This window comes from Atta colombica, unplaced genomic scaffold (assembly GCF_001594045.1).
Source record: "Atta colombica isolate Treedump-2 unplaced genomic scaffold, Acol1.0 scaffold126, whole genome shotgun sequence".
Classification (NCBI taxonomy): domain Eukaryota; kingdom Metazoa; phylum Arthropoda; class Insecta; order Hymenoptera; family Formicidae; genus Atta; species Atta colombica.
Genome location: NW_017259213.1, coordinates 5,475,940 through 5,501,671, shown reverse-complemented (window position 1 = coordinate 5,501,671; position 25,732 = coordinate 5,475,940). Strand labels below are relative to the sequence as shown.

Sequence of the window (25,732 nt, the reverse complement as noted above, 5' to 3'; positions counted from 1 at the left end):
TACGTTAATCCTTTGTGGGTACTGAGGATTAATTAATTATGTATTAATCAAATTATAAGAGCGTATGTTTCTTACCCATTATATGAAAATGTTTTTAGAACTATTATTCATTAATTCTTATATATTCTTCCAACTTTAATCGAAGATAAATACAATATCATTTTATAGAGCCATCGCTATTATAGATGATACATACAATATAATTCTCTTAGTATTATTTTTATATTTCGGTATACTTTTTGCTTGTTATGGTTTCCTGATAATAAATGTAAGTACTTAAAAATATTTCACATATTTATCGGGCCTTTTAATTTGTGTTAATGTAAGAGAAAAAAAGAGAATTTCATCATATTTATATTTTTGGCAACGTTTCATATTTAATATCCACAATACAATTTTCTTCAAAAATAAATTGTATAAAGATTATGTTTTATTTACATGTCATTTAGTTAATAGAAAAGGGGAATAATATATCAATTACTCACCTGACATATGAAATATGTATTCTTGTCAACACATTTGGTCATATGTGTGTCTATTGTGCTGTAGGAGAAATTCTAGTGGCACAAGTAAGTTGAATAATATTTCTTTTTATTTTTTATTGTATTTTCACCATTTTGAAGTTAGTACTAATGTCTAGAAAAATATTATTTTTCTTATAATTTCGCATCTCTATCAGTTAAAGAAATTATACTGTCAATACATTAAATATAAAATACAAAACCATATATAATATAAGATAAAATCAATACTTTAACCAAAAAATTAAAAAATTTTTAACGGTTTTCAGTGCGATCAAATTCACAGTGCTGTGTATAACAACAAATGGTATACTTTAGAGCCAAGAAGCGCAAAATGTTTAATTGTCTTATTAATTAGAAGCAACAAATCGAATTATCTTACCGCTGGAAAAGTGTTTCCTATGACAATGGCTACATTTTGTAACGTAAGATGTTAAATGTATAATTGCAATATATAATTTTACAATATTATATATATAAGTATATATGTAATTTCTGCCTTTATCTTTAAACAAAAATTGATTATATGTTATAAACATTATAAACATATAAAATCTTCCTTCGCATGAAACTTAAAATTCATATTTAATATTTATCTTCAATTATTGTATATTATTATTGTATATTATTTAATATTTATTTTCAATGATAACTATTTTCTTTTTATTACTTGACTTAACTTTTATTACTTAACTAGTAGTAGCTGATTTATTACATGCTTTGCTTTAATAGTTTGTATTTGCTTATATATTAGACATAATATTATTAATATATTTTTCAGCTCATAAAAACATCAGCCAGTTACATATCTGTTCTCCTTACAACAAGAAAAATAGAGGTAAATTACCTAATCGAAAAATAGAGGTAAATTACACATGATGCAAAAAACCTTTTGAATTACATTGAATTAATTATGTAATCAATTAATAAATTATAATAACTTACAGATTAATTGTATAAATTTTAATAATACTGAGATAAATAAAATAACTCTTACATATTTAAGCACAAAAAAGATATGGCATTAAGACATAGCATTTTATAATTTTTTAACAACTTTAATAAGTATATTTTGACAAAAACATGAACTATCTAAATCTAATTGAAAATTTAACATTCATTTCTTAATTATAAATCTTAATATTTTATATAGAATAATAGAATGAATTAATTGATATAAAGAAAATATATAATGCTTTTCAAAATAAATATATAATATTATATTACGCATAAATTTTTTTTTAAATAATGTATTTTCTTTACATCAACTGATTCATCTTATTGTTCTATAGATATATATGTATATTCTATAGAGAGAGATATATATATATATATAGATATATATATAGATATACATAAAAATATTAAGAATTACCAAAAAATGAATAATTTACAAAACATTTTATATTTCATAGCAAAATATACATAAAGAAAATATAAAATGTCTAGCAAATAACTAATTTTTTAATAACTTCATCTTAATACTGTTATATGCAGAATAATTAAAGGAATCATATTATATAAAATAAATTCTATAATTTCATTTAAAAAATAGCTATAAGATTAATATAAAAAAGTGTCTTATCGAAAATGAATTTTATTTGTCTTCCTTCTAATTAACTTTTGTCTAAAACAATTTTGTCTACAGAGTTTCGATATTCTGGTGATTTATTTTATGTTCTCTACCCAATATATTTAAATATAACTATGAAGAAAAATTTTATTAAAGAAACATTTGCATAAAGTGAGTTTGAATATTCCGTACATTCAAATAAATTTCATATTTTATCGATAAAGCTAAATTAATTACGACAAGTAAATATTCTTTTGCTATAAATACAATAATTGAGAAAAAATTAATCAATCCTCATTATTTGTTTATTAAATAGATGATAAAGACAAGAAAATTATAACTATATTCTCAATTATATTCTCTACAATATCACAATATTATATTTATTTTAAAACTGCAATGATAGATAAACCGAATAAAGACTTTAATTGCAACAGAAAAGCAATCTTATATACAAAGTGTTACTTATTACATATAATACAAAAACAAAAAAATATAATTTAGATCACGTGCAATGCTCGAAATCGATTACAAGTTTGTAAGAACTTAACAAGAAGAGGTAAAAAATAGATTACAAACAAGCATTTAATAACTCCTCAATATTATACCAGTTTTATCTATTTCGAATGTTGTACACACGAGGCACTGACAAAAAATTTTACAGCAGGAAAGGTTTACAATTTTTTAAATCCATCCTCTTTATGCAATAATTATATAAGTGTCACTTTTAAAAACTTTTATTATACACACATATATGAATTAGCAATTAAATGAAAGTTAATGTCGTTCTATAAGGAGAAAGTAGATGTCAATAAATAATGAAGAAATTGTACGAAGCAATGAAATTATAGCTAGATTCTATAGTGATGGAGTTCTGTGATCAAATAATGATCATAGATATGAGGAACTTCGCTATGAAAAATGTCTACATTCGAAAAGTAAGTATATAAAAGAGGCCTAATATCATAAAATTTAAAATAAAAACTTATATATTGTACTTAATTTTTACAATAAATGTAATATTACTCACAATTAGACGTTAAGAGATGACTATAGTTCAGACTATAGACACCACAAAAAAATCGATTACGATTGCATACAAACATGATTGCTACATCTACATAACTTGAAGCATGACCAACTACTTATCAACCAGTCATTACTTCAGTTATTATTCATGACTGCTTTGAACGTTGTTGTACTAATAATTATCCGCAGTTGCACAATAAAAAGGGACAGAATGTAGAATTTTTTAAACCGTCTGCCACTAAACATCTCTAAGAATTTTTATTATGCACATGAAATATCATCCCAATTGTATAGACGCTGTAAAAGAAACAAAGTTGTCAATTCATCTCCTATGTTCAACATGGAAGCATCAAAATGTCTTGCGTATCAAAATCATAGTAGATATGATTATGAATCATTATCAAAAAAAGGTCAATATATTTCATCAAAAGTAGAACGCAAATCTATTAAATCTTTCTTAAAACAGATTTCGAATGGGCAGTGGAGTTAAATCGATTTAGTCTAGAATTAATTGGACTTTGGCCTAAGTCCAAACAAAATACATGGGAAAAACGTTTGTGCAATTTACGTGTACTTCTTATTTTCTTATTGATAATACTTGCCCTTATGATTCCTGCTATACATTCTCTAATAAGAGTCCATTTTGACATTTTACTTGTAACGGATAATTTGATGTGTACTTTACCAATTATTACTTGCGTCTTAAGACTTGTAATTTTTTGGTGGAAGAGAAAAGGTAAATAATGTACCAATGTACCAAAAAATTTGACTGTTACACTATGTGAAATGTTTACAATACACATACATTTTATATATCAACATAAGTAATTTCTATTTTTTGTACAATTCTAAAATGGAATTAAAGGTTTATTTATATTTATATTGAATTTTAGAGAAAAACAAAATAAGTTAGATTGTACCGCAGTTGTTATTGATTTATATACAATAGTAATTATTTATATTTATTGCATATATGTAGAATTATTGTTATAATTGCGGACTAATCACATATAATTCCAAAAAATTTTTTTTAATTAACTATAAATAAAATTATTTTCTTTATAAATTGTTGGTCATTGAATTCGAATTTATAAATCAATTTGCTCTTTATTACGTGTTTAGTTTTTTATAATTCTTGTACAATCAAGGAAAATAGCGGAAAATCTGTAAACATTAAAAAAAAACAAAAATTAAAAAAGACAAAAATGCAATTTTTTAAAAACCTGCTACTATATTTTATTTTTCGATTATCTAAAAAATGTGAAATAGTAAAATAGTTTAAGGCTTTTGTGTATTTACTTGAGCTATATTGAAGCGTCATAAGGGCGTCATAAGAGAGAAATGTGTCATAAGCGACACGTTTTTTTTATTAACTATTGCTTGACAACTCGGAACCTTTATATTTAATTGAATTAATTAATATTTTTTTGAAACAGCAACTTTTTTTCTCAGTGTGTACATAATTAACATTTATTTTATTATATCGTTATTAATTTCTTGTCATTATATTCTTAAAGCTGTCGCACTGATAATACATTTGATTGCAAACGATTGGACAAAGACAACAACCTCTCAAGAAAAAGCAATGATGATAGCAAAAGCCCAAATTGCACGCATTATTGTCATATTTGGATATGGCATAATGGGAGTGGGCATGATTATTATGTTTGGTTTGCCTTTATTTGGTTTCTCGGTGAGATATCTATCTAATGTTACTGCAGATCTAGAAAAACCATTCCCAATTCAGACATATTATATCTACGATACAACAAGAAGTCCACAATATGAATTGACATATGCTGTTCAATGTATTATTTTATTCTTTTGCACCGTGTGTTATACAGGCATAGACAATTTTCTTAGTCTTTCAGTATTTCATATTTCTGGTCAACTAGACATTCTGAGAAATCATCTCTTGCATTTACATATTGTCGCCAATTTTAACAATGTCTTGAAGATTTGTATAATGGAACATATAAGACTGCTTAGGTATATATTGTCCAAAATACATGTTCCTATATATGTACAATAGACTCTGGATTATCCAACAATACTTTTTCGTCTCCGGATTACGTTAAACTACGTTAAAGAGTTCTCATAATGATAGTTCTCATAATGATACACGGGATTTTTTAAAAATACTACTGACTCAATAATAAAGTCAGATAAAATAAAAAAAGTCGGAAAATGAAAAAAACGCTGTCGGATAATTCGGAGCCTATTGTATATCTATGTGTTTCAAGTATAACATATATATGTAAGTAATATGTAAGGATCAAATAATTGAAAGAATAAATTAATTGCAATATTACGTGTAAATAATTTTGTACATAAATTCTTTATTGTAAATAAAAAACATATAATGGAGAGAATCCGATAATGAACGGAATTGAGAATTAAATCGATTATAATAGCGTTGTTGCGTTGAGAGATACGAATCAAAATTACTTTGAAAAAGGCTCCTAAGTAGCGTATAGTTATCTAGTTACAATTTAAATAAGTTCTTTCTGCTAAGTTTTTTGTCTGTAAGCAATTTCAGTGATTTCTGTAATAACTAATAACAAAACAGTTTTAAAAAACGTCTGATTAAATTTTACTTAGCTTTCTCTTAAAAATTTTTTCAAGCATTAAAATATTCATAAAAATTGAATCCAAAGGAAATATAAATTGTAGATCCAAAGGAAAATAAAACTTTACGACACTATCTGACATTGTCTTTATCAGTTATCACAAACTTTTTTACAAATTCATACAAAAAAATTTAATTGTAAAGAAATCAATTAATCCAGAACCACGCCACATGGCAAACTTATTAATAATTATTATTAATAATTATTATATAATATGATATTAAAGTATATTTCTTATCAAAACAGAAAATTGTTAGTTCAAAATTATATTAAAAATTTAGACAATTAGTATTTTTATCTAATAATACAAAATATCTTCTTATAAATGAGTATATAAGCATGATAAATATCTTCTTTAGTTTAAAGTGTTATATAAAATGACATTTTCTAGATTTATTAATCATGTGGAAGATATATTCAGTATAATATTGCTAATACTATTTCTATATTTTGGTATACTCTTCGCTTTCTATGGATTTTGGATAACGAACGTAATTATTTTACAAGAACTTTTTGTTATACAATTTACTGCTTTACAAATAGTTTTTCATATACATAAAAATAACATCATGTTTATGTTCCAATTGTAATCGCAACTCACATTTACATACTGTTTTTTATTAATAAGAAATTTTTTTATTGATTATATGTATATTTAAAAAACTTTAGAATTGAAATAATCATAATAATGCACACGAGAAAATTTCATATTTAGGATTTTCTCGCGTGCATTATTATGGTATAGAGAATTGATATTTACATAATGGATACAATTATATAAGCTATATTGATAATTCTATTATTAATAACTAATAATTCTTACAAGAAAATCATCTCTCGAAGTATCAATTTCTAATTTTAATGAAAAATTTATATATAAGTTACACAAATAGATGAAGTCAATAAATATAGGCTGAAGCAAAGAAAACAGTTTAGACACACTTGATTGTTCCATCTTTTGATTAACTTCAGCTGGCTCTCTTATTCAATTACTCTATTGTGGTCTCATTCTTCTAATCTTTTATTTTTGCAGCAAGTAAATTATCACATAGTTCAACCAAAAATAATCGACTTAAATATGTAAAAAATCATATATATGTAAATAATTTTTTTATTATACTTGAAAAATGTTGAAAATGTAAAAAAATATTTTATAAAATGTTTTATAATAAAATTACCTCTATTAATTCACGTAAAAAATATTTTTAAAAATGGATATTGAAATTTATATTTTCAAAATTATTTTTTATGATTCCTTGACTGATGTGATAAACAGAAACAATTTCGTTACAAAACTTTTGTATAAAGTATTTTATAATATATTAAATAATTTTTGAAACATAATAAAACATTTTAATTAAAAGAGGCGTTTTTATTACTTCAAATTTTTTTTTCATAACAACTTATATTTATAAAATTTATTTATTTACGTAATCTACAAATTAATGTTTTATTAAAATCAAAATTTGGCATTTCGCAATGATGTCTTGTTAGTAATATTACCTAATTGCTACGATCCATTTGTGGTGGTATAAATACTGTGAAACATCCTTTGATTAGTCAATAAATAAAATTCTTTTGAAATATTTGTAGTGTAGGATCGCACTTATACCCAATTTATGTACATTTTTTTTTAATAATAACTACATACATATATAATACATATGTAATCATAACATATCACATGTATCATAATTAATATATAATCTACCTTTGTAATAACAAGTAGGGTTACCAATAGTATTCTTTTCGATATCGAAAAAGCGTATTCTTACGTTTCACTCTTTTTTGAGAAATGAGACAAAATTTTAAAAATTATTATTTAATATTTAAATTTATTACTTTACAAAAAGTTTTGCTTTGCTTGTACTAAGGCTATGTTCGTTTTTGGCAGTATGCAATATTTAAACATTTATTTACATATTATAAAGTCGTTTTTATTAGAGATTTGGTATATATTTGTTGAAGAAATTCTTATAAATTCTTATAAATAAATTCTTATAAATTGCAAGATACGTTGAATACATGAATCAATTTCATTTTCTCATTTTCTAGTAACAATTAACATTGAAATCTAGTAACATTAACATTGAAAAATCTGGAAGTGAAATGTAAAGAAACATATTTATTTATAATTTTATCAAAACTAAATGAAGATTAAATTGTCAATAAAAATTACATTCTAAAAATGTTATTTTAATAAATATCAACATTTAAAAAAGAATCTAAATTTTTCATCTTTTTTCCTTCTTTTCTTTTTTTAGTAAGTATACTCTTCTTGCCAATCAATATATTCTTTTCGACTGAGAGTTGGTAACCCTAATGATAGCATAACATATACTATAATACCAAGAACATATTATTATAACATATATCACTATAACTTTTAACATATATTTTAACTAACTCACTAGATGCTCGAAAGTAGACAGTACTTAACGGTCTTAAACTTGGTATATATTATATGCGTCGTTATTAATACATTCGGTCACATGTGCATGTATTGCGCTGTTGGCGAAATATTAACAGCTCAGGTATAATTGAAATACTTTATTTCCTATCCATTATTATATTTTTCCATGCACAATTGCAAATTATAATAGATGTATTTTTAAAATCAGAAATAATAATAGTATTATACTCAGAAAGCAAAATGTTAGCAAAATGTCAACAAATTTGTAAATTTAATCAGAATTAGAAATTAGCAGATTGACGCCAACTGATATCGTATTCTATTCCATATTGTCGATAGCACTGTTTAAAAATTCTATTTCAATACAGTGACATAAATCAAACAGAATGCTTATTAACATTCTATGTCAGCAGATTGGCAATAGAAACTGAGCAAGATCTGCGAGTATTTGACAGCAAATTGATAGCAGAAACCGAGCAGTATCTGCGCAATCCGACGCAAACTAATGACAGAAATGGAGTAGACCCCGCTATTTTGTGGATATTAAAATTGTAACGTTATTATTACGGAAAAATTTTTCAAAATGACTTTTCTATACCTATTTTTTTCTATTTTGAAGAAATAATTTTAAATAATTTTATTAATAAATAAAATATATTTTATTTTATATATTTAAAATATATTTTTATAAAAACTTAAATATACATACATTGTCTATAAAATAATGATATACTTAAGAGCAGTAGTGACTAAAATTAAATTTGACACTACCCAGACAGCACCTGACATCAATGGACATCCAATGTCGCGTGCTGTATGGGTATGATCAAATTTAATTTAATTTAAGTTGTCATTGTTAAGTTGTCATTGTTTCTAAGTATATCATTTATATTAAAAATTATAATAAATTTGACACTACATTCGATCAATTCAATTATACCTAATGTCTGTGTAAATAGCTATATTGTAGGATATTCAAATAACATTTTTGGGACATTTTTTAGATGTTTAACATACGGCGATAAAGACGGGATATTTCTAAACATTTTTCAGAAACGTCAATTTAGATCAAATTAACAAGAATATCAATTCACATACTGTTGTCAAAACGAAAGCAGAAAGCGAAATCAGTTGAAGTTAATCTATTAACATTCTCCGAGCAAATGTTCTGTCAGTCTACTGACATTTCCACTATATACATTTTGTTTACAAAACAGTCTCTGTTTGAAATTTGCCTTTTTGACATCAGAAATCATATAGCAGATTGTTAAAATAATGATCGAAAAAATCGTTCGTTTTTTTAGGCACCTTATTTTAGAACTGAATTGTGTGCCAAATTTACTTTATGTTGAGGCATTAATCACAGAGAAGTTTGAAGTTGAAGTGACAATTATCACAGCTGGAAAGGGTGAAATCAAAGTTCATTATCAAATTATGCGGTCCATATGTCAGGTATTTTAAGAAGGTTGATGCGGAAGATTGTATACCTATAATTGCCTCACTAATTGAGTAATTTAAAACATAATCTCATTAGTAAAACAGTAAAAAATTATTAGAAACTCTGGCCGATAGTGTGGGCAATTGAACAGTGCGCCGCTCCCGAGGAAGGTAAGGTTAACTGAACATCACATTTATTTCAGTAATTTTAAAAATCAATTTGTTTTGAACATAAAAAAACGAATAGACGTAATACGTTATCTCCCACTCCCCCTCCAGCTACAACAACATCTGTCACATCAATCTTCCTTGTAATCAATATCTCATTGCAAGGAATCATTTGGTACACAGTTTAATCCAAAAATTGAAGGAAAAACAGGCGAAAAACACACTTTTTTTCGGTCATTCTTTGTTCCTGCAGACTTAACTATCTGAGATAATTTATCTTTAAATGTACATTAATATATATCAAATGAAACTTATATTAACAAGTATATATTAAATATGTATGACAGTTACATTCATAAAAGTTTTAAGCTGCAATTGTATTTAATATCCAAAGTTTATTAGTTAATATAAAAAAATCACATTTTAAAATTGCATATACATTTTAATATATATACATTATATATTATGCTGCATGCTATTTTAATAATTCATATATGTATTTTTTATGATTTTAAGCATGACAGAATCCACTATGCTGTATATTTCAATGAATGGTATACCATGAATGCAAGAAATACTCGGGCCCTAGTTCTTCTAATGTTACGAACCAGTAAACCTCTTCATCTAAACTTTGGTAAACTGTTTCCTTTAACGATGGCTACATTTTGCAATGTAAGTTATCTCGAATTTTAATGATAGAATACAACAAAACAGTCTTTTTATATGAAAAAAAGTAAAGTCAATGTAAACACAAAAATTGAAAACATTCAGGTAAAAACATCATAAAATACACAAAAGAATAAAGCATTCCGTGTCAGTTATTCAACTGGTAAGAAATTCTTTGTAATATCAATGATTTTCCGCTGATTCAGATGTTTTAAATTCACAAATAATTATAAAAATATAATTTTCACATGAATTGTTTTATTTCTTTTAATTATTATAGATTATTTTCATAATTATTACTTAATTTGTGTCGCATATGATGTATTAATTGTAATTTAAACTTGATTATATCCTATATTTAAAAAAAATATTTATAATATATCTAATATTTAATCATATATATATATTACATGTATATCAATATTTTCATACCGTTTTTCTTTAAAAAGCCTTTTATTAATTTATTGTTACCTTTTATTAATTTATTGTTATATTTTTTGTAGCTGTTAAAAACGTCAGCAAGCTACATATCTGTATTACTTACAACAAGAAATCAATCAAAGTTTTAAAATATAAAATATAAAATGTCCAAATTAATATTATAAATACAAATTCAATAATGATTTAGAAAAATATTAATCAAAAAATATTAACTAATTTAAAGTATGTCATGTAAGATACTTGAAAAGTTTACGTAAAATGATTATATGCATTATGAATAAACTCAATATTTATACTTTCTGCTGTTGACTGATTGTTCTGCTTATTGATAAAAATTATCAAATAATATAAAAAAGTCAAAAAATTAGCTTGAGATTAATGACAAGAAAAAGAAGAAAAATAAGTATAAAGCATTCCAAGAAAACATCGCATGCAATATTAAATTGAAGATAATAAATGATATATTAAGTAATTAAAAAATATAAAATCCAATTTTATTAAAGATTATATATTTTTATTTTATATACATATATAATATATCTTTTATAACGTATCATTTATTTCATTTGATATCACTAAAACAAAAATTGTGAACATCAGTATATTTTAAGGTAAATATGAAATATCTCGCATTTGTAATATAAGTTTTCATTTCTTGTTAATTAAATTTTAATATTTTGTATAGAATAGTGAAATAAATTGATGTAAAGAGAATATATATTTAAAAAAATATACGTAATTACATATTGCAAATTGCAAATTTTTTTTTTAAATAATAATTTTGCAATACAGTATTTTCTTTATAAAGTGATTCATCATCTATTCTATGTATAAAATACGATAGAAATACCAATGAACATTTCACGAAATATTTAATATTTCATGCCAAAATGTATGCCTAAATAAAATATAAAATGTATGTTATTGATTTTGTATAACTTTATCTTAGTACCTTTATATTTTGAATAAGTAGAGGAATTATATTGTTATAAAATAAATTCTATAATGTCATTGTAAAAATAGCTATGAGCTTCTTAAAACATTGTTTTTTCGAAAATTAATTAATAATAGACCGAACGAACACTTTAATCCTAATATTATATTCACATTACTGCTCACTACATACAAAAACAAAAAAATATAATTCGAATCACACGCAACGCTCGAAATCAATTACAAGTTCGTGAGAACTTAACAGGAAGGTAAAAATGTATTTAAAACAGATATTTAACAATCTCTCATTGTTATGTCAGTTTTTATCTACTTCGAATGTTGCACACACAAGACACTGATAAAATTTTTACAACGCGAAGGATTTAAAATTTTTTAAGTCTACTTTCTTTGTGCAATAATTATCTATTACTTTTAAAAACTTTTATTATGCATACATGCATGGATTATTGATTGAAATGAAAGTTAATGTTGTTCTATAAGGAGAAAGATATCGGTGGATAATAAAGAAATTGCAAGAAGCTATGAAAGAATATTCTATGGTAGTAAAATTCCATGAGTATACAGGAACTTTACTGTGAAAAATATCTATATTTGAAATGTAAGTATATGGAAGAGTAAAGAAGGCCCAATAAAATACAAAATAAAAATACCTATTTACTATACCCAAATTTTAAGAAAAGTAATATTACTCTTAATTAGTTATAAGACTATAGTTCAGACTATAGTTCAAACTATAGACGACTCAAAATCGATTACGACTGCGTAAAAACATGACTGCTACATCTACATAACCTGCCGCATGACCAAGTACTTATCAACCAGTCATTACTTCAGTTATTATTCATAAATGCTTTAAACGTTATTGTACTAATAATTATCCGCAGTTGCACAACAAGAAGGGATATGTAGAATTTTTTAAACCTTCTCCCATTAAATATCTCGTTTTTAAGAATTATTATTATGCACATGAAATATCATCCTCGTTGTACAGACACTGTAAAAGAAACAGAGTTGTCAGTTCATTTCTTACGTTCAACATGGAAGCATCAAAATATCATGCGTATCGGAGTTATAGTAGATATAATTATGAATCACTATCAAAAAAAGGTTAGATAAAATATATTTCGTCCAAAGTGAAATATATGATCTATCAAACCTTTTTTAAAATAGATTTCGAATGGGCAGTGAAGTTAAATCGATTTAGTTTAGAATTAATCGGACTTTGGCCGATGTTCGAACAAACTACATGGGAAAAGCGTTTGTGTAATTTACGTGTACTTCTCACTTTCTTATTTATAATATTTGTCCTTATCATTCCTGCTGTACATTCTTTGATACGAGTTCATTTTGACATTTTACTTGTGACAGATAATTTGATGAGTACTTTACCAATTACTACTTGCGTCTTAAGAATAGTAATTTTTTGGTGGAAGAGAAAAGGTAAATAAAGTAGCGATTTGATCGTTACGCGATATAAAATATTTACTATTGTATGTTTTATATATCAGCAGAATTAATCTCATTTCTTTATACAATTCTAAAATGGAATTAAAAATTTATTTGTATTGAATTTTAGAGAAATTAAAAACTTTAAGTTCATGTACCGCAATTATTATTGATTTATGTACAATAGTTATATATTATTTATATTTTATATTTGTTGCGAATATATAGAAATACTATTACAATTGCGGACTAATCACACATAACTAAAAAATTTTTTTAATTAACTGGAAATAAGATTGTTGCTTTTAAAAATTGTTGGTCATTGAATTTGATTAAAACTAAATTTGCTCACTGTTACATTTAATTTTTTAAATAATCGGAAAATAGCGAAAAATCTATAAAAATTGAAAAAACATTTGAAAAAAACAAAAGTGCAACTTTTCAAATGTAGTGCCACTTATATTTTCTTGATTACCTAAAAAAAAAGTAAACGCGATATAGCAAAACAGTTTGAGGCTCCTATGTGTATTCACTTCAACTATATTAAATCATGACGTTATACCATAAATGAAAAATGTATTATAAGCGACATGTTGATATTTCTTCACACTATTTATAAATAAAGACAATTTGAATAAAACGGAATAATGAATTTTTAAAGCACATTTAAAAAAGAAAGAGGCTATCATTATCTCTTGATTAGTAAATAGTAAATAATCGCAAAAGATATGTGAAGTGTGTTTGCTTGTTCTTACTCAACGCGCATGCATAATTAATTTTCACTTCACGAATATTTTTCGATTATTTATTTACTATCAGAGGGATCAGAAAGGATAATTTCAGCCCATTTTTTCAAGCGCTTTGTAGCGATTACATGATTCTATTTTATTCAAATTGTCATTGTATACAAATAGTATGCAAGAAAAATCAACGTGTCATTTTTCGCTTAAGACATTGCGATTCAATATAGCTAAGGAGAGTACTTAGAAGTCTTAAAGGAATGCTGGAGACGACCAAATTATCAAAACATTATTATAACAGTTATAAAAATATCCATATTGACTGAATGGAACCAAAAATCTTTTTAGAATTAAAGTAGATGTGATACTAGGAAGTGATGGACCTTGATATCAAAATCGAAAAAAAATTTAAACTTCGTTCATTTTTTAGTTCATAGAGTTGATCACAGATGTTTCCTTAATACATGTTAATATACGTACAAAAGTTTTATAGTTTGTATAGACAAAACGGTATTGCATCGGATTATATTCACGAATAATACTGAATTTATAAACTAAGATTAAAAGCTAAAAAAAGATGTATATTAATTAATCGGTAAATACGCCATAAATACACGTAGGTACATATGCGAAGAGTTAGAATAGTAAACAAAATAGTATCCTGTCATATGTGCTTAAACTTGAAGAGATTACAATAGGCCTGTTCTTTTTGGCTAAACTTTTGTCCAGTTCATCTTTTTCCCTCTTCTTTTCTCTTGGAGAAAAAAGGATAAAAGAACTGTCAAATTTTAGCTGAAAAGAACAGACCTAATGTTAAATAAAGACACATAAATATCTTTGAGTGAGGCAAAACTATAACGTAAGAAATGAATCGAAGATGTCACTATTATCAACATTTTAAATTCGGAATTAAAAACTACATCTACATTATCGATATCAAATTGGCCGCCAGCATCGCCTTAAAAATTTTAATTCAGTGACTCAAAATCTATAAAAAAACATCTTTATTCTGATTTCAGTTAATTTTCAAAAAAATTTGTTGTTATTCTATAGGTATTTCCGCAATTTTTTAATATTTAATTGAAACTAAATTTAATCAGAAGTAAATTTTTATTAATTATATTAAAATTTTTTTCTATTTATAATAAATTCCTTAATATCAGTATAGTTGATATCTAATTTATTATATTGTTATTAATACCTTTATTTTTGTATTCTTGAAGCTGTCGCATCGATAATACATTTAATTGCTAACAATTGGATAAAGACAACAACATCTCAAGAAAAAAAAATGATGATAGCAAAAGCGCAAATTGCACGTATTATTATTACATTTGGATATGGCATGATGGCAGCGGCCATTACTGTTATGTCTATTTTGCCCATGTTTGGTTACTCGGTGAGACACTTGTCCAACATTACTGCAGATTTGGATAGACCACTCCCAATTCAGACATATTATATCTACGATACAACAAGAAGTCCACAATATGAATTGACATATGCTGTTCAATGTATTATTTTATTCTTTTGCACCGTGTGTTATACAGGCATAGACAATTTTCTTAGTCTTTCAGTATTTCATATTTCTGGTCAACTAGACATTCTGAGAAATCGTCTCTTGCATTTACATATTGTCGCCAATTTTAACAACGTTTTAAAAAGTTATATAAAGGAACATATAAGGCTGCTTAGGTATATATGTCCAAAATACATGTTCCTATATATGTACAATAGGCTCCGGATTATCCAAATGCTTTTTCGTTTCCCGAATTATTCGACCATGTTAAAAAGTAATGATAACATTATGCGCGATTTTTTAGAATATCACTATCGTAATGAGCTCGACTCGATATATAATAAGGTCAGATAATCCGGAAGATGAAAAAAACTCTGTCGGATAATGAAGTCTCCTATATATTTATATATATTAGGTGTATATTAGGTGTACTAAAAAGAAATCCATTATTTTTCCATTCAATTTCATGCAAAAATAATGGATTTCTTTTTACTACACCTAATATTATATGTGTTTCAAGTGTAACATATATGTATATGTAAATAATATGTAAGGATCAAATAATTGAAAAAATATTAATTGCAATAAATGTAAATAATTTTGTATATAAATGTTTTTATCGTAAATAAAAAATGTACAAAAGAGGAAATCCAACAAACGGAATTGGATGCGCAAATCGGTTATAGCTGTTATTGCGCTGTTGAAGAATACGAATCAAGATTATTTTTAAAAAGTCTGCCAAGTAGCATATAATTATCTACAATCTAGTTACAATTTGAATGAGTTTTTTTCTGCTAAGTTTTTTATGTCTGTAAGCAATTTCGGTAATTTCAATAGTAACTAATAAGAAAAGAACAGTGAGCGGATGTAAAATTTTGTTATTTTTTGGAGAAATTTAAATTATTAAAACAATTATTGTTTTTCCAGAAATTTTTATGAAATATGACAGCATGAAATATTACAGTAGTATTACGCTGTAAAGATTACAATATTTCCAATAAGATATTAAGTTTCAATATTGCAGCAATATTGCCATAATATTTTGAGCTGTAGAAGCAATTTTGTGTTAACACAACTGTATCAAAAAGAATCTAAAGTTATTCAATAAAATGGAAAAAATAAACAAAATAGTTTTAAAAAATGTCTAATTAAATTTTAATTAACTTTCTCTTAAAAATGTTTTCAAGAATTAAAATATGCATAATTTGAACAACAGAGAAAAATAAAACTTCATTGATATTCTCTGACATTGTTTTTTATCAATCATCACAAAAAATGCCAAACTTTTTCAGAAATTCATACAAAAATATTTAACTGTTAAGAAATCAATTAATCCAGATCCACGCCACGTGGCAAACTTTTTCAAAATAGATTTGATTTACAACTCCTACTTAAGCTATTATTATTATGTCCAATTTGCACACCGATACAAATTCCAATTTTTTTTAGTCTTATCTAATGTGTTTATATCTATTTTAATCTAATAAGTGATTAAATAGAATTTTAAAAGGAATTTCATTAACAATTATGATATTAAAATATATTTCTTATCAAAACAGAAAATTGTTATTTCAAAATTATATTAAAGATTTAGACAAAATTATTGTATTATTAGTATTCTTATCTATATAATACAAAATATCTTCTTATAGATGTGTATATAAACAAGATCGATATCTTCTTTAGTATAAAGTGACATAAAATAACATTTTCTAGAGCTATTAATCATGTGGAAGATATATTCAATATAATATTGCTGATACTATTTCTGTATTTTGGTGCACTCTTTGCTTTCTACGGATTTTGGATAATAAACGTAATTACTTTACAAGAATTTTTGTTATATACAATTTACTGCTTCATAATTAATTTTCATGTACATAAAAATAATGTCATGTTTATGTTTCAATTGTAATTGCAACTTACATTTACACACTGTTTTTTATTAACAAAAATTGTAAAATTACAATTCCAAAATTATCTTATTGATTATATATTTAAAAAAAATTTAGAATTGAAATAATACACATGATTCGATATTTACGATTCGATATTTACGAATTCCGTATTTAATATTTACATAATAGATACATTTATACAAGCTATTAATATATTTAATAATTCTTACAAGAAAATCATCTCATAAAGTACCAATTTCTAATTAAAATGAAAAATTTATATACGTAAATAGATAAAGTCAATAAATATCGGCTGAAGCAAAGAAAACAATTTTAGGCTGGATTGCTTCTTTCGATTAATTTCAGCTATTTTATTTTCTTACTTTCTTGTGTTCTCTTTTAATTTTTTGTTTCTGCAGCAATAAATTATCACATAGTTCATCTCAAAATGAAATAATCAACCCTTAAGGTGTAAAAAAAATCATGTAAATCGTTTTTTTATTATATCTAAAAAATGTTAAACATGTAAAAAAATATTTTATAAAATGTTTTATATTTATTTAATAAAATTACCTTTATTTATTCACGTTAATAATATTTTTAAAAATAGATATTGAAATTTATACTTCCAAAATTATTTTTTATGATTCCCTTACTAATGTGGATAAACATAGGCAATTTCATTACAAAACTTTTATATAAAGTATTTTATAATAAAATAATTAAATAATTTTTGAAACATAAAATAAAATGCCTTACTTAAAAGAGGCGTTTTTATTCCTTAAAATCGCTTTTTTCACAACAATTCTTATTTTTAAAATTTATTTATTTACGTAATCCACAAATTAATGTTTTATTAAAATCAAAATTTGGCATTTCGCAATGATCTCTTATTAATAATATTAACATATTACCTAACTATGACTTATAGTAGTATAAAATACTTTGAAACATCCTTTGATCAATAAATAAAATTTATAGTATTAATTGAATCGCACTTGTACCTTACATATATACATTTTTTAATATGTAATCATTTTAATATGTAATCATAACATAATATATGTATCATAATATATGTAATCTATTTTTAATAATAGCTAGGGTTACCAATCGTATTCTTTTCGAAATCAAAAAACAGTGTACTCTTACGTTTCATTCATTGAACACTTTTTTAAGAAATGAGAAACAAATTTAAAAAATTATTATTTAATATTTAAATTTATTACTTTACAAAAAAGTTTTGCTTTGCTTGTACTAAGGCTATGTTCGTTTTAGGCAGTATGCAATATTTAAATGTTTTATTTACATATTATATAGACGTTTTATTATATAGACGTTAGAAACTTGGTTATATTGTATATATTTATCGAAGAAACTTATAAGTTGCAAAATACGATGATGAATACATGAATCAATTTCATTTTCTCAATCCTAGTAACATTAAAAAATTTAGATGTGAAATGTAAAGAAATTTATTTGTAATTTTATGAAAACTAAATGAAGACTGAATTCTCAATAAAACATTCTACATACATTTATTACATTCTAAAAATGTCATTTTAATATATATCAACATTTAAAAAAGAAAATCTAAATTCTTCATCTTTTTTTTTTCCTTTTTTTTTCTTTTTTAATAAGTATACTCTTGCCAATCATTATATTCTTTTGGACTGAGAGTTGGTAACCCTAATGATAGCATAACATATATTGTAATAACAAGAATGACATATTACAACTTTTAACATATATTTTAACTAACTCCCTAGATGCTCGAAAGTAGACAGCACTTAACGGTCTTAAACTTGGTATATATTATATGCATCGTTATTAATACATTCGGTCACATGTGCATGTACTGCGCTGTTGGCGAAATATTAACAGCTCAGGTATAATTGAAATACTTTACTTCCTATCCATTATTATATTTTTCCATGCACAATTGCAGATTATAATAGATGTATTTTAAAATCAGAAATAATAATAGTATTACTCAGAAAGCAAAATATTAGCAGAATGTCAACAAATTTGTAAATTTAATCAGAATTAGAAATTAGCAGATTGACGCCAACTGATGTCGTATTCTTCTCCAGTACTGTCGATAGCATTTTTTAAAAATTCTATTTCAATACAGTGACAGAAATCAAACAGAATACTTATTAATATTTTACGCCAGCAGATTGGCAACAGAAATCGAATAAGATCTGCTGAGAGTATTTGACAGCAAATTGATAGCAGAAACCGAGCAGTATCTGCGCAATACAATCCGAACGCAAACTAATGTCAGAAATGGAGCAAATCCCGCTATTTTGTGGGTATTAAAATTATAACGTTATTATTACGGAAAAATTTTTCAAAATAACTTTTCTATTACCTACATTTTTTCTACTTTGAAGAAATAATTTTAAATAATTTTATTAATGAATATATTTTATTAATGAATATATGTATAAAAGCTTAATACATACACTGTCTAAAAATAATGATATATTTAAGAGCAGAGACGACTTAAATTAAATTAAATTTGACACTATCCAGACAGCACCGACGTTTATTGGATGTTCAATGATGCATGCTGTATGAATAGTGTTAAATTTAATTTAATTTAAATCGCCACTGTTTCTAAGTATATCATTATTTTATATTAAAAATAAATAAATATGATATAAATAAATTTGACACTACATTCGATCAATTTAATTATACCTAAAATGTCTATGTAAATAATTGTAGTAGGACGTTCAAATAACATTTTTGGGATTTTTTTTAGACATTCAATATACAACGTTAAAGACGGGATAATTCTAAACATTTTTTAAACGTCCAAGCTGTTAAAAACGTCAGCAGGCTACGTATCTGCATTACTTACAACAAGAAGTCAATCAAAGTTTTAAAAACATCGAATAAATTTAGGTAACAAGAATGTCAACTCACATCCTGTGAATTTCATCAGAACGGAACCAGAAAGCGAAATCAGTTGAAGTTAATCTACTTCTCCAATCAAATATTCTGTCAATCTATCGACTTCTACTATACTTCTACACGTTTTGTTTACAAAACAGTCTCTGCTTGAAATTTGCCTTTTTGACATCAGAATATAGCAGACTGTTAAAATAGTGACCGAAAAAAATCGCTTGTTTTTTGGATCCCCGATTTTAGAACTGAACTGTGTGCCAAATTATACTTTATATTGAGACATTAATCACAGAAAAGTTTGAAGTTGAAGTAACAATTATTATCAGAACTGGGAGAGATGAAATCAAAGCTCATTATTAAATTATCATGTCCGGTATTTTAAGAAGGTTGATCCGGAAGGTTGTATACTAATTGCCTCACTAATTGAGTAATTTAAAACATCATAATCTCATTAATAAAGCAGTAAAAAATTACTAGAAACTCTGGCCGATGGTGTGGGCAATTGAACAGTGTGCGCCGCTCCCGATGAAGGCAAAATCATAATTAATTCAACTAATGAAGGCAAGATCAATTGAACATCACATTTATTCCGATGATTTTGTAAATCAATTTGTTTTGAATGTAAAAAAAAAGGATTTTAAAGTATAAATGCACTACGTAATCCTCCTTACCCCTCCAGCTATAACAACAATTATCATCGCAACCTGGAACTTCTTTGTAATCAATATCTCATGACAGAGTATCATTTGGCGCACAGTTTAGTCCAAAAATTAAAGGCCAAAAATGAGCGGAAAAAAACCTACTTTTTTCGGTTACTCTTTGTTTCTGCAGACTTGACTATCTGAGATAATTTATCTTTAAATGAACATTTAATATATATCAAATGAAACTTATATTAACAAGTATATATTAAGTATGTATGACAGTTACATTCATAAAAGTTTTAAGTTGCAATTGTATTTAATATCCAAAGTTTATTAGTTAATATAAAAAAATCACATTTTAAAATTGCATATACATTTTAATATATGTACATTATATATTATATATTATGCTGTATGCTATTTTAATAATTCATATATATATTTTTTATAATTTTAAGCATGACAGAATCCACTATGCTGTATATTTCAATGAATGGTATACCATGAATGCAAAAAATACTCGGGATCTAGTTCTTCTAATGTTACGAACCAATAAACCTCTTCATCTAAACTTTGGTAAATTATTCCCTTTAACGATGGCTACATTTTGCAGTGTAAGTTATCTCGAATTTTAAATATGTAAAGTACAACAAGACGGTCTTTTATATGAAAAAAAGTAAAGTCAATGTAAACACAAAAATTTAAAACATTCAGATAAAAACATCATAAAATAAAAAAAAGAATAAAGCATTCCGTGTATCTTATCAGTTATTTAAGATAAGAAATTCTTTGTAACATCAATGATTTTCCGCTGATTCAGAGTTTTAAATTCACAAATAATTATAAACATATAATTTTCACATGAATTGTTTTATTTCTTTTAATTATTACAGATTTTCATAATTATTGCTTAATTTGTGTTGCAGATGATATATTGATTGTAATTTAAATGCTTGATTATATGCTATATTTTTTAAAATATTCATAATATATACAATATTTAATAATATGTATAGTATATATTATTATATGTATATCTATTTTTCATATCGTTTTTCCTTAAAAATACCTTTTAATTTATTGTTATATTTTTTGTAGCTATTAAAAACGTCAGCAGGCTACATATCTGTATTACTTACAACAAGGAGTCAATCAAAGTTTTAAAATATAAATAATATAGGTCTAAATTAGTATTAAAAATACAAAATCAATAATGATTTAACTAAAAAATATTAATTAATTTAAAGTATGTCATGTAAGATACTTGAAAAGTTTACGTAGAATAATTATATGCATTATGAATAAACTCAATACTTACATTATCTGCTGCTGACTGATTGTACTACTTATTAATAGAAATTATCAAATAATATAAAAAAGAAAACAAATTTGCTTCATTAATGAAAAATTAAAGAAAAGAAAGAAAAATAAGTATAAGGCATTGCGAGAAAACTGTCACATGCAATATTAATTGAGGATAATAAATGATATTAAGTAACTAAGTATTAAGTAATTAAAAAATATAAAATCCAATGTTAATAAATATTATGTATTTTTATTTTATACATATATAATATATCTTTTATAATATATCCTTTATTTAATTGATATCACTAAAATAAAAATTGTGAGCATCAGCATATTTTGAAATAAATATGAAATATCTCGCATTTTTAATATAAATTTTACCATACGTTTCTTGTTAATCAAATTTTATATTTTATATTAGTATTTTGTAAAGCCTAATGAGATGATTAACTGATGTAAGTACATATATATTTTAAAAAATACACTTAATTACATATTGCAAACTGTACAATTTTTTTTTAAAGCAATAATTAAAGCAATAAGGTATTTTCTTTATTAAATGATTCATCACACTGTTCTATGGATTAAATATTATGGTAAAATTACCAAAGAATGAACAAAATATTTTATATTTCATACCAAAATATATGCCTAAATAAATAAAATGTATATTATTGTTGACTTTTCGGATATTATTGACTTTTTATAACTTTATCTTATCTTTGTATACAGAAAAATTAGAGAAATCTTTATGTAAAATAAGATTTCTCTAATTATGTATGTTCCATAATTATAGAACATATAATAATATTATGTGTTCTATAATTTCATTTCAAAAACAGACATGAGCTTCATCTCATCAAAACAATGACTTTTCAAAAATTAATTTTATTTGTCCCTCTTCAAATCGTGCAACTTTTGTCTAAAACAATTTTGCTTATGAGTTTAGATTTCTACATATTCTGGTAATTTATTATATGTTCTTAATTCGGTATATATAAACATAATTAGAGAAAATTTTTTTAAAGGACATTTGTCAGTTTTTATCGGCTTCGAATATTGCATGCACAAAGCACTGACAAAACTTCTACAACACGAAGGTTTAAAATTTTTTAAGTTCATACTCTTTGTGCAATGATCATTTATTATTTTTAAAACTGTTATTATGCACATATGGATTATCGGTTAAGTAAAAATTAATATTGTTCTGTTATGTAAGGAGAAAGTAAATGCCAATGGATAATGAAAAAACAAGAGGCAATAAAATAAAACTAGTCTTTATGGTGGTGGAATTTGATACGAGTATACGTACAGAAGATCCGCTGTGAAAAATATCTGCATTCGGAAAATGACTATATGGAAGAATAAAATAAAGCCATATCGCAAAATACGAAATAAAAATATCTATTTACTATACTCAATTTTTACAATAAAAGTAATATTATAATTGGTCGTTATAAGATGACTATAGTTCAGACTATAGATGCCTCAAAATCGATTACGACTACGTAAAAGCACACTGCTACATCTACATAACCTGCTGACTAGTAAGTATTTATCAACCAGTCATTACTTCAGTTATTATTCATGGCTGCTTTGAACGTTGTTGTACTAGTAATTATCCGTAGTTGCACAATAAGAAGGGACATGTAGAATTTTTTAAACCTTCTGTCACTAAACATCTTGCGTTTTTAAGGATTTTTATTATGTACATGATATATATCACCCCCGTTGTATAGACATCATTGTCAGTTCATCTCCTACGTTCAACATGAAAGCACCAAAATATTTTGCGTATCGGGATTATAGTAGATACGATTATGGATTATTATCAAATAAAGGTCAGATAAAATATATTTCGTCCCAAAATGGAACACATAATCTATCAAAACTTTTACAAAACAGATTTCGAATGGGCAGTAAAGTTAAATCGACTTAGTCTAGAATTAATCGGACTTTGGCCGAGATTCGAACAAACTACATGGGAAAAGCGTATGTGCAATTTACGTGCACTTCTCATTTTCTTATTGATAATATTTGTCCTTATGATTCCTTCTATACATTCTCTGATAAGAGTCCATTTTGACATTTTACTTGTGACAGACAATTTGATGGGTACTTTACCAATCATTACTTGCGTCTTAAGACTTGTAATTTTTTGGTGGAAGAGAAAAGGTAAATAAAGTAGTGATTTGATCGTTATGTGATATAAAATATTTACAATGTTTTATATATCAGCAGAATTAATCTTTTTTTTGTAAAATTCTAAAATGGAATTAAAGGTTTATTTATTTATATTGAATTGTAGAGAAATTAAAAACAAAAAAATTAAGTTTATGTATCGCAGTTGTTATCGATTTATATATAATAGTAATACATAATAGTAATTATATTTATATTTTACATTTGTTGCAATTACGGACTAATTATACTAATTAAAAAAAATTTTTTTAACTAGAAATAAAATTATTGTTTTTAAAAATTGTTGGTCATTGAATTCGAATTTATAAAATTAAATTTGCTCTCTATCACATTTAGTTTTTTGAATAATAAAGTAAAATCTATAAAAATTTTAAAAAAACATTTGAAAGAAAAATGCCACTTTTCAAAAATTTGCCAATATTTTTCTTGATTATTTAAAAAAAAGTGAATGTGACAGAGCAAAATAGTTTGAGATTCCTATATACTTACTTCAAAATTTTAATTCAGTGATTCGAAATCTATAAGAAACATCTCTGAATTCAGTTAACTTTCAAAGAAATTTATTGTGATCCTAGGTTAATAATATATTTTCACAATTTTCACAATTTTCTAATATCTAATTAAAACTAAATTTAATCAGAATCAAATTTTTATGAATTATAATCAATTTCGTTCTATTTACAATAAATATATCAATATATGTATATATGTAGTTAACATTTATTTTATTATATTATTGTTACTTTCTTTATCGTTGTATTCTTAAAGCTGTCGCACCGATAATACATTTGATTGCGAACGATTGGAGAAAGACAACAACATCTCAAGAAAAAGCAATGATGATAACAAAAGCTCAAATTGCACGCATTATTGTCACATTTGGATATGGCATGATGGGAGCGGCCATTATTGTTATGCTTATTTTACCTATATTTGGTTACTCAGTGAGATACTTGTCTAATGTTACTGCAGATCTAGAGAGACCACTCCCATTGCAAACATATTACATCTACGATACAACAAAAAGTCCACAATATGAATTGACATATGTTGTTCAAAGTATTGTCGCATTTCTTTGTACCGTGTGTTATACAGGCATAGACAATTTTCTTAGTCTTTCGGTATTTCATATTTCTGGTCAACTAGACATTCTGAGAAATCGTCTTTTGCATTTACATATTGTTACCAATTTTCATAACGTTTTAATGAATTGTATAATGGAACATA

The 25,732-nt window shown here is 24.9% G+C and overlaps 3 protein-coding genes across 3 annotated transcripts in view; all 3 read left to right on the top strand.

Moving 5' to 3' along the window:
* LOC108694940 (odorant receptor Or2-like) overlaps positions 1 to 1,383 on the top strand; it is a 2,130-nt gene extending 747 nt beyond the window's left edge. Inside the window, exons 2-4 of the mRNA XM_018204632.1 lie at positions 450 to 569; positions 791 to 946; positions 1,303 to 1,383. Of these exons, the coding sequence (XP_018060121.1) occupies positions 450 to 569; positions 791 to 946; positions 1,303 to 1,383 (357 nt within the window). The remainder of the gene's footprint in view (positions 1 to 449; positions 570 to 790; positions 947 to 1,302) is intronic.
* A 6,784-nt stretch (positions 1,384 to 8,167) lies between these two features.
* On the top strand, positions 8,168 to 11,006 carry LOC108695151 (odorant receptor 33b-like). The gene is made up of 3 exons (XM_018204912.1): positions 8,168 to 8,287; positions 10,288 to 10,443; positions 10,941 to 11,006. The coding sequence occupies exons 1-3, from the start codon at positions 8,168 to 8,170 to the stop codon at positions 11,004 to 11,006; spliced, it is 342 nt and encodes a 113-aa protein (XP_018060401.1).
* Positions 11,007 to 19,204: 8,198 nt separating this feature from the next.
* Positions 19,205 to 22,159, top strand: LOC108695173. The gene is made up of 3 exons (XM_018204932.1): positions 19,205 to 19,324; positions 21,454 to 21,609; positions 22,094 to 22,159. Exons 1-3 carry the CDS (start codon positions 19,205 to 19,207, stop codon positions 22,157 to 22,159), a joined length of 342 nt encoding a protein of 113 aa, XP_018060421.1.
* The last annotated feature ends 3,573 nt before the right edge of the window (positions 22,160 to 25,732 follow it).